Below are 11,131 nucleotides of genomic sequence, written 5' to 3' on the forward strand. Positions count from 1 at the left end.
GTCGTTGGAGCTTGCACCAACCAAGTTGAACTAGCTTTGTGCTTAGAAATTCTGGGATCTTGTGTCCCAGCATTAGTTGACTCTCTTGTCACGTTAATATTCAACTTCGAGGAAGCCAATTTGAACTCCTTTGCTCTTAGCATCTTCGAGTAACCACTTTAGCGAACAATTTTACTTCTGCTACTCACACCTTACCACGAGTATCGTCATCTTCCACTTATATTTCCCATATATCCACAATGAAATAACTAAAATACCTAGAATATGTATAAATCTAATAATGAGTAATCTAAACGATAGACACTAGCGCACATTGCACCTGATTTTTGAATTGTCACAATTTTCTGCCACTGCGTGTACCGTATCACTCTGCTCCGAATGCCGCACCGAGCATGAGTGAAATACTACTCGGTAGACATTCTTCTATAGAAAGAACATAAAAGAAACCCGCAACCTTGTGGTTTCACCCTTCGCGTACCTACAAAGTTGCAAAGATTCATCCCCCCCCCACATAGTAATTTCCGTTCCCCCCTTTCTCCGTCCTCGTGCGGCGACTGATCAATCGACATGCGTTGCATCGCTTTTTTTTTTGTAATTACATCGAAAATGAGACGTATAAGAAAATGACAAGGCTCGGGAGGGAGGGTAGATAAGAAAATGATAGACCCAGCGAAAATAGACAAGTGTCCTTACAATTTTAATATTTTAAACACGATCCTAGCTATGCTACGTTCGCAGATCTCAATCATTCGACGGGAGATAAGCCACCGATGAATATTTCAATCGGTCATCAAAGTCCTTTTACTTTCTAAAGAAATGTACTACCGCGCAGAGAGCGAATACTTCTCGCGTGATTCCCGAACGGAATACGTCATTGAAACTGTCATATATAGTACCCCACTGTACAACTAAATTGCTCGTGGCATCGTAGAGCATTGACTTCCTCGTCGATTGCCACATTGTCGCGAGGAATCAATTGACGTAAAGGATATTAAAAGAATTAGCTAGGGAAGAATGACGGCCACTGGTGAGCTTTATTATTTTTTAAACAGTTTTACGTATGCGGATTTTGCAAACGAATCTACGCAAATTTAATAAAACGTCTGCTCGGTCAGCAATTTTTATGTTCCATATTTATTCCATCCCTGTTCCGAAGTATCAACATACAATCAAATTGTCAGCTACACGTACGTTCGTAATTTTTCTCCAGTGTTTAATAGCAATGACAGCAGTTTAGACGAGAATCCACTTTATAAAAAGATTATGAAGGATTTGACGACCGTCGGACTGCATCCTAATCAAAACAATCAACTCAGCAGAATTCGTTTTGCGATATTGTTGAGCGGCATATTGACCATGTTGATTCCAATTGTGAGTAATTTAATATAATAAAAGCACTTGAAAAGTGACGAGTTATAAACGTCGGAAGAGCCAACTGAAAAATGTCCTTTTTCGTTCATCAATTGAAACATTCTGTTCGAGAGGGGATACAAGTGTTCACATCGATACTCGCAAAGGATATCGATGGAGTGATGTACGCTATACCTATTATGAACACGGACCTGGTTTCGCTGATAAAGGGAGTGACCCTCAACTCCAACAGGGAACAAGTAATTACTCGGTCTGCCGCGAAAGGGAATTTTTCCACTTTAGAAATAACAATGACGAAATCAAATGTATTACAGTTTAAAGAAATGTACAACCTTGTGGCAGAAGAGTGGGTGTCGTTGAAGTCCAAGGATGAAATTCGCACTCTGGAAAGCATAACCCGCAGAGGAACTCAACTTGCCAATCTGTACAGAGGTAGGTATAATAATTTCTCGATATGGACAGATATTTTTAAGCGACAAGTCTTTGTTGTAATAGCTAGCAAGACAAGGAAACTATTTTATGATTGATTTAAAGAAATAATGTTTCCTCCCTAAAGATTATGGAGTTATCATATAATAATGATTTGCATACCCCTTCATGCCCTTTATAATGACACTTTAACCACTTGCACTACCAATAAACTCACGGCAGCGCATGTAATTTTTATTGCTGCGACAAATGCCTATCGACATCGACGTGGTATACACGTTGCTTGCAATTTTAGAACAGAACCATCTCGACGTGCGCGGCACGTCTTTCTAGCGCAAGTGGTTCAGAGTAAATACCAGCATAAAATTTGAAACAGCACAACATAGAAGGAGTTGCGAAGTGATCTAGCGGCGAGGGCATTTTTCGAATGTTTTACAAACTTTTGAACTAACAGCATTCATATTTTTTAGCTGGTATCATAGTTTGCTGTCTAACGCTCGCCGTGGTCCCACTGATTTACCCCCTTCTGGACATGGTTCTACCGCGAAATGAAACTCGACTACGTCAACAAATGTTTGAACTGAATTATTTGGTAGACGGTGACGAATACTTCTATCCGATATACTTTCACCTGATGTGTACCTTCACTATAGTGTGCGTACTACTTTACACCGTCGATTGTCAGTACATGGTCTTCTCCCACCACGCCTGCGGATTGTTCGCCATATGCGGGTAAATGTAAGAAGCACTATCCGCGGGAGTAATTACAAAAGTGTCCATGAATCTATTCATGTATTTGCACATTCGAAATAGAAATGTATATGTTTAATCGAAGACTTGAAATCAATGTAGGTATCAAATTCAACGAGCAACAGAAAGTGTTGGTGCAAACACTAAGGATGCTGCTACGAACAAGGCCATATATCAAGAGTTCAAGGACTGCATGGTATTTCACCAAAAAGCGATCAAGTTCGTACTGTTCGTACTTCGATGAACCGGAGGGAGAAGATAATAAACAATTTTATTAACACCTTGTTCGCGTTTGAAGGTTTTACGATTTCATGAATCAAATGAACCGGATAGGATACTTGCTCACTATTGGGCTAAATATGCTCTGCATTAGTGTCACAGCTGTTCAAGTAAGTAGATATACGTATAGCGACACAGAAGTATCGAAGGTTGAGAATTGTTCCCTCGATTAACGAGCTTGCGCCATTTCCATCGCTATTGCTGTATCTCGACCATTCGATATACATTCAATATTGCATAACACTTTTATACTGCAGCTGGTTATGTATATCGATCAACCGGCGGAGTTTCTCAAAATTTTTATTTTTCTCCTTGGCCAAAAGTATCACTTGTTCTTCATCAGTCTCCCTGGACAGAGAATGATGGATTACAGTTTGGGATTAGCTGAGAATCTGTACGTTCACGATGAATATAATTGTTGACAACCTTCCCAACGATCAACAGTAATATTTTTGCGAATTTTGCGACAGATATAGCTCCAATTGGTACGACACACCGGTGTCAGTGCAAAAAATACTTTACACGATGCAAGTAAGATGCAGTATACCGTGTACGTTCAGTGCAGGGGGGTTGTACGACATGAACATGGAGAACTTTGGAATGGTATGTAATTCAGGGGATGTACTAGTCGATCAACTGTATTATACGTTACGATTGTCAATAAATGCTTTTCGATTTTAAGATAATTAAGACCTGCGTGTCGTATTTTACGATGTTGACGTCGGTGAGGGAATAACTCGTCGTTACTACTGGAAAACATTTTAATGATTGGAGCAACGATGTAGTAGAATTTTGTATGATCTCGAGACGGAATAAAATGACTCGTCAAGGTTGCCATTACTGATCTATTCTTTGGCTACCCTTCAAATATTTTAAACTAATCCTACAGATCAACTGGTATTGATTAAAATATGAATGCTCTTCCTAGATTATGATAAAATGATTCTAGATTTAGGTTCGCTGTTTCTGATCGTGAAATAAAACTGAAGGTGGCTAGAGTGACTATTATAAACGAAGAGGATTGCTATATTATTCCGCCACCTTTAGTCAAGTCTTTCGAAAAGAGGAGAACGCGGAGAATACACGTGCGTAATTATTTCATTTTTCCAACCGCGTGCAACATGCACGACTGTCAAAGCATACGATCGCTTCCGCGTCCTCCCCATAATCTTCTCCGACCCTAAGCGTGGCTTGGCAAGCTTGTAATTATCGCTCGTAACCTGAAGCCATTCCTTTTTTCTGATCCACCTGCTATACGTCTATTATAAGTCTCCTGTAACTACCTTTATACCGTTGTAGAATATTACCTTATCTGTTATCCGAAATTTTTAGTAGTCAGCTCACGGCGATTAGTCGTTTGTTTACCGAAGGCTCAAGTTTGAGTTCAAATAGCGCAACTGTTCAAAACTCCAAGTTTGTAGCGTAAAATAATGCAACGTTTAAAATTTAAACGCTCTTCGCTAACCAGTTTCTTTTCGTGCCACTGTGTCTCAGAATTGATCCATTTTTTTTTTGCCATGTTGGTAAAAAATTTTACCATTTTGACTTCCACGTTTATTTTCCACGCGTTCTCACTCGAAAATATAAAATATGTTACGATAGAAATTTCCTTCCCAAAAACCCTCCTTGGGCGAGCGTTGAAAGTGACTTTTCGTCTTCCATAACACTCTTTTCATCCTTTTACCACTGTGCTAACCACGCCATTCTTCCTCCAAAGCAGTATCGAGCACGACTGAAAGACTTTCCCCCTGCATCTATTAGAAGTTAAGAAAGATTTCAAGGTAGATTCATGGCACGCACTTCCACGTAGTTTCAAAGTTTCATCGTTTGGCTGACATAGCAATTACCTTCCCCTATCCCCTTCCCCTTCATTATTAACAATCATCCTGCATGAACAGATCAATCGACGAACCATACATTATGGCATTGTTTTCAAATTGCCGCAAAACTGAAATGTATAAGAAAATGGCATGGTTCGTGAAAAGGGAATAAGTAAACGATATTAGTCCCCGCGAGTCCTGTACTTCGACAATAAAAAATATAGAGAGTACTGGTAAATTATATCCGTATAATTTTGTATAGAATCGTCGCTATGTCTCGATCACGGAAGTCAATAGTTCGACAAGAGATAGGATAAATTGTCGATGAATATTTCAGTCGACCGTGAAAGTCATTTGACTTTTTTCGAATGTGGCCTCGGTACGACATGGGCAGCGATATTTCTCGCATGGCTTTCGAACAGGATACACCGGTAAAAGCTTTATCTACCAGTTTTGTACACTGCTGATACCAAAGTAAACTGCTGGTGTCGTGTAATATTGTTTTCGCGGCGAAGGAACGATTCAAAAAAGCATCGGAGAAATTAATATCGGAAAAATGACCGCCACAGGTGAAATTAATGATATTTTTGGCAATACTTGGTACGTTAAGGCACGTCCTGGGGAGATATCGTCGAAATTGATCTTCCTAGTGAAACCTCGTGTTACAGTGGTCAAAACTTCCGCTTTCTTTAACGTTGACACCCAACAGACTCCTCACCAATTACGCTCAAGTTCGTAATATTTCATCAGTGTTTCAGAGCAACGACAGGTTAATGGACAATCCATATTATACTAGGGCGTTGAAGGATCTAATAATAATAGGACAGCATCCATATCAAAGCGACCGGGTCCGCAGATTTTGTTTCTTCGTGATGCTATTCATCATAACGAGCTTTCTAATTCCAATCGTAAGTAAATTAATGTTTCGCGGCATGTAACTCAATCGACGTAATTTTTACGATGCCAGATTAGTCTAAACAAATATCCGAGTACAAAGAAAACGGCATGGTCCGATTGAGAGGAATCGGACGATACCGTTTCTCGTTTGTCAATTGAAACGTTCTGTTTGAGAGTGGATACAAGTGTTCACATCGATACTCGCGAGGGACATCGACGGAGTAATGTACGTTATACCAGCCATGAACACGGATATAGTTTCGGTGATAAAATTAGTGAGCCTCAACGCCAACAAAGAACAAGTATTTACACGCTCTATCGCGAGATGAATTTAACATAGGAATCCAAATCATGAGAGACAATGTATTGCAGTTCAAGGAAATGTATAATCTTGTGACGGAGGAATGGGAGTCGTTGAAGACCAAAGATGAAGTACAAACTCTGGCGAACGCTACACGGAGAGGAAACGAACTTGCTAGCGTGTACAGAAGTACGTTATCGCCATCGCCACGACAATTGAAATATATCCCTTAAAAATATCCCTTTCGTCAAAATAATTTAGTTTACTTTTCGAAACGTTCACTCTTCGGAGCGAATGCCGCGGCAAACGCTGTGTGAAGTGCAACAATTGATCACGTACATATATTTCAGTCAGTATCATAGTGTGTGCTACACTGGTTATCGTGGTCCCACTGATATGTCCATTTCTGGATATCATTCTACCTCGAAACGAATCACGAATACGACAACAGTCATTCGTGTTGAATTACATGGTGGACGGGGACAAATACTTTTATCATATATACGTTCACTCGTTTTTCTGCGTGGCTGCTGTTGGTATAACATTTTACACAATCGATTGTCAGTACATGATCTTCAGTCACCACGCCTGCGGATTGTTCGCGTTATGCGGGTAAATAATAAATAATTAAATCGAACCTAAGCAACCCTTTAGTACGATGTCACCTTCTCCGAGGACACGTAGTATCCCGGTATCCAATCATCGACTCGATTTGCTACCGTTCTATATCAATTAATTATTTACGAGCTGATATCGCCATAGGTATCAAATTCAACGAGCAACAGAAACTTTCAGTTCAGACGCTAAAGGCGCTGTCGTGAAGAGGGCCACGTACCAAGACTTCAAGAACTGCATGCTCTTTCACCAAAAAGCTATCAAGTATTCGTACTATCTAAATACCAATAAATCCGAGAAAAAGAATAACAAACAAAGTACGGAATATTACCAACTCATTCCACTGTTTTGTAATTGAAGGTTTTACGAGTTCATGAATGACTTAAACCGAATAGGCTACTTACTTATAATCGGGCTCAACATGCTCTGCATAAGTGTCACAGCTGTTCAAGTAAGTAGCAGTGCAAAACTACAGTAGAACTCCGTTTACTCCAAATCCAGATAACTGGAATTGACGGATTCGCATAAGCGATACGTTGCGTGAGACGAGTTCGGATAACAGGAGCTCACCAAAATTTTGGAATAACCAAGTACCGTTTCGTCGTTGGTTCTGATAAATAGAATTCTACTGTTCCTCGCTAACTGAAAGAATTGTTCCCCTCAATCAGCGATCTCGTATTATTTCCACCAATATTTCTTCATCTCGCTCATTCGAGGTTCGCCCTAGTATATCGCATAATGTGTTTCATTCGCATTTTCTGTTATCAGCTGATTATGTACATCAACCAACCGACGGAGTTCATCAAAGTACTCGTTTTCCTGGGTGCCCAGAAATTTCACTTGTTCTTCATCAGTCTGCCTGGGCAAAGAATGATGGATTACAGTTTAGGATTAGCCGAAAATGTGTACGTTCACGGTGCAGTATAACGAAGAATGTCGTTTTCGACAACTTCGCCAACAATCATTCCGAGTTTACTGTTTCGTGATCATAGATACGGCTCCAATTGGTACGAGACACCAGTGAGAATACAAAAAATATGTTACATGATGCAAATAAGATGCAGCCTGCCGTGCACGTTTACCGCAGGAGGATTGTATGACATGAACATGGAGAACTTTGGAATGGTACGTAGCGATGCTTAAGGAAGGAAAATAAATTCAGATGACTTTATTTATTGCTTTGCTGCTCCACCCTTAAAACGAGGCTCTTAAGTTTGACCAATTATGTCTGAGAAAAATGTACGAATCAATGAATTGTTTAATTATTATCAACTAATAAATAGGTTTTTATATTCAGATTATTAAAACCTGCATGTCATACTTTACGATGTTGGTGTCAGTAAGAGAATAGCTTGTGACTGCTACTGGGAAACCTGCTCGGAGTGATTGGAACATCGATATATTAGATTTTTGTACGTAAGGTTTACTTAGGTTACAGAGATCGCCATTACCGCGGTAGAAGAAAGCAATAGACCTAAATACAACACTTGAAAATAAAAGTTCTTTTTCATTGGTTCTCTGGTTTCTCGATAAATGATGTTACCGATTTTCACGATTACCGCACAGTAAGCGAGCACGCAACGTCTAGAAAGTCTAGATAAACTCCCAGTGATCTCTTCTACGCGTCGCGTTCCACTTCATTTCACATACGAAAGAAAGAGAAACAGGAAAAGTATTCCTTATCATACCATTTTAGTAATTGTCGGTACGAACGAATATACAATCGTTCCGACTCCACGCGTAACCTGATAAATGAATTATTATAGTTCGTTGCGTTGACTTTTCTTTTCCGCTACGCCTATCACAAAATCCCACGATATGTACCAAGTAAATAAAAATACGTAACACTGAAGTACATGTATACAAATTATTATCGTGGATACCCATTCTCCTGGTTTATTACCCGTCGTAACGAATACCACACGAAGAAATGAGTCGGACTACTAACTTACCTCCATTTCAGACAACCAGGTGAAACGAGGTATTAATAAAAATCATGTACTCCCATTAAATCCACCCAAAAGGCTCTTGGTTTCGACCCTCCTGAGATCGCAATTCGAGAAGATACTGAAACCACTCACTCTGGCTGATCCGACGAGCACTCCTCCATTATCCAGGAACCTCCAGCTACCTACACGCGTTCTCACTGCGGGGACATTGAACACGGCACTGAAAGCCATCGAATCATGTCCCCTCCAAGGGAAGGAAAATAATTCCATTACCAGTAGAAACCCGATGCGTGCCAGACAGGTGTTCGCCTTACTACGCACTGTCTCGGTAATCTAACTCTCGAACTACATAGAGTCGTTGGATGCTTACACCAACCAGATTCGACTATCTTCTGGTGTCTTTTTCGCGTGTCTTAGAATTGGTCCATTCTCTGAGAGAATTTTTATTTTCAGCTGTGCTGGTAACAAGCAAGAGATAGTCTTATCCAATTGTCGACAATGCTGTACTTGTTTATTGTTAAACATTACAATCATCAGGTCGCGATTCGAACCATGGCTACCAGTCTTGTCGCAAACAGAATATGAAAAATGTCCGAACACATAATTCGTACTCCTTTCCACCTTTAAAACGAGACTCTTAACATTCCTAAGTTTGACCAATTATTTCTGAGACTATTCCAGCATCATTCGTTAAACAAGAACATTCCACCACTAGAACTTCCAACCAACGTGGTAGTTTCAATGTCAAATAGTATATCTTAAGAATGAAAGTTTCTTTGACTGTAAAAATGAAATTTCTTCCATGTTTAATTTACGATTAGAAATCGTAAACAATTATTATCTCCATGTTTGTTGCCAATATTCCGCAGATGTTACGTAAATATGTCTACGTAATCGAGGAATTTTTCGCATTCCCAGATGACGCGCTATAGCGTCGTCAAATCTGGGCATTCATTTGCGAAAACTATGTCGTTATGCTGTCGATAACTTATTTTTCTAGTAGATATTCTTGAAATAAATAACGTTACATCATCGACGCGACATTGCCCATGTAACGACTACCAGATCATTGTTTATACGAAGAGGATCTAGCGAGAATAAAAGATCTTTAATCTCAGAATTATTAAATACGTATGAATCAATGAAATTGAAATCAACGGCTCCAATCAAACTTGATATTTCTTGTTTAGATATTTTAGCGTTAACTTAGAATTAACAAATTTACGAACGATAACTTTTTATTGGTATTATTTATCAATTTTCGGTACTCACCAGAGATTGTTGCACAGTTTCAATCTTCTTTGCCCAATTATAATCCACTTATGATAACGAGTTTCTCGGTAGAAAAAAAAATTATTTTAAAGTAATTCCTCCAACGATAGTCAAAGTTACTGCATTACTTTCCCTATAGGCAGTAGAATTTAAAGAAGACACTAATCGATACCGAGGTGGAGCCTCGAGTCGCGGTTCCAACGGTTCCGAGCAATGATTCTGCTATTTATATTGAAGTTCATTAACGCGATATCGTTTCTCTGCTCACAGTGTATTGAAAGCTTATCGCGAGAAGTAGCGAGGCATACGCTGAAGTTTTCGGCGTTTCCCAAATCACTTGTAATTCGATAATTACACGAGTCTATCGGACGTAACAACGAACGTCTACTATTTGTGGCAAAAATTCGTTTTCATTAGTCATGTGAGTGATCAAGAGGTCGAGAGATTAATCGCACAGCGCGACGAAATCATGCTGACTATATCCCCTTCTCCAATTGATAGTCATGCAATAAGAAAAATGACTTGGCATTGCCAGAGATCTAGTTTCGAGTATTATCGAATTTGTTGATGGAAAAATTTACGAATCACAGTTGAAGCAGCGGGATTTGAAATCTTATCGTGATAAACTTAATTTCAATATAATACCAATTAGTTTACATATCATTTTATGCTTCTAGAATACCTAAAAATTTATTTTTTAATGTGTTCATGCAGTTTTTTGAATATTAAGTGATTTGAAAATATATACACATCGGTGGCGCCATCTACGGTAGAACGTCCAAGTTTGTCGAGAAATAGTTCCAGCTTTCCACCGCTAGATGCCGCCAGCAGATTAAAAAATCGATAAACTGAATTTTAATACAATACCAATTAGCTTACATATCATATTATGCTTATAGAATAGCTAAGAATTTATTATTTAATGTGTTCATGCAGTTTTTGTGAGTATTATTATTAAATAGTTTCAACTTTACGCCGCCAGATGCCGCCAGGAATACAAATCTTTGTTAAAAATACTAAAAGGCAAGAAAACTTGTCCCAAATGAATATAAATATGGTTCAAGACCGTGCTGTGCTTCTAGTATAATCAAATGTTCAAAATTTGACGTAATAAAACAGTTAATAATGATAAACTGTAATGTCGGTATAGATATAAGTTAATGTCACCATCTAGCGGTTTCGCCGTAGATGGCGCCACCGATGTGTATATTATGTGTATATTATGAAGGTTTACCCATATTATATTTTAATGTAAATTAAATAAAAGTTTTGATTGAATAACAATTTCTGGTATTTATTTCAAACGATCTCTCTTGCTTAATGGATTGACAGAAAGTGTGTTTTAAATATTTGAAAGGCAAACAAAATTAAAGTATGTTTCACAAAAGACAATCAAATGAATAACATCGAGTATCATCGAGTTAACAGTTAGTTCTTCTTTATCGACG

At 38.8% G+C, this 11,131-nt stretch overlaps 1 protein-coding gene across 1 annotated transcript; it reads left to right on the plus strand.

The window, feature by feature from the left end:
- Positions 1–8: 8 nt before the first annotated feature.
- On the plus strand, positions 9–8,405 carry LOC128878555 (uncharacterized). Its single transcript, XM_054126842.1, has 18 exons — positions 9–1,027; positions 1,211–1,371; positions 1,485–1,803; positions 2,271–2,532; positions 2,653–2,769; positions 2,849–2,939; positions 3,087–3,223; positions 3,300–3,432; positions 3,512–3,553; positions 5,318–5,557; positions 5,723–5,848; positions 5,919–6,036; positions 6,198–6,459; positions 6,610–6,726; positions 6,823–6,913; positions 7,231–7,367; positions 7,455–7,587; positions 7,760–8,405. Exons 1-18 carry the CDS (start codon positions 1,015–1,017, stop codon positions 7,811–7,813), a joined length of 2,553 nt encoding a protein of 850 aa, XP_053982817.1. The 5' UTR covers positions 9–1,014; the 3' UTR covers positions 7,814–8,405.
- Positions 8,406–11,131: the final 2,726 nt, after the last annotated feature.

This window comes from Hylaeus volcanicus, chromosome 6 (genome assembly GCF_026283585.1).
Source record: "Hylaeus volcanicus isolate JK05 chromosome 6, UHH_iyHylVolc1.0_haploid, whole genome shotgun sequence".
Classification (NCBI taxonomy): domain Eukaryota; kingdom Metazoa; phylum Arthropoda; class Insecta; order Hymenoptera; family Colletidae; genus Hylaeus; species Hylaeus volcanicus.

What these genes read in the sequence shown, in the direction of transcription:
- LOC128878555 (XM_054126842.1), top strand. An exon ending in TTGGGATTAGCTGAGAATCT is followed by an intron (nt 3,224 to 3,299) that starts GTACGTTCACGA and finishes ATTTTGCGACAG; the next exon opens with ATATAGCTCCAATTGGTACG. An exon ending in ATTTTACGATGTTGACGTCG is followed by an intron (nt 3,554 to 5,317) that starts GTGAGGGAATAA and finishes CTCGTGTTACAG; the next exon opens with TGGTCAAAACTTCCGCTTTC.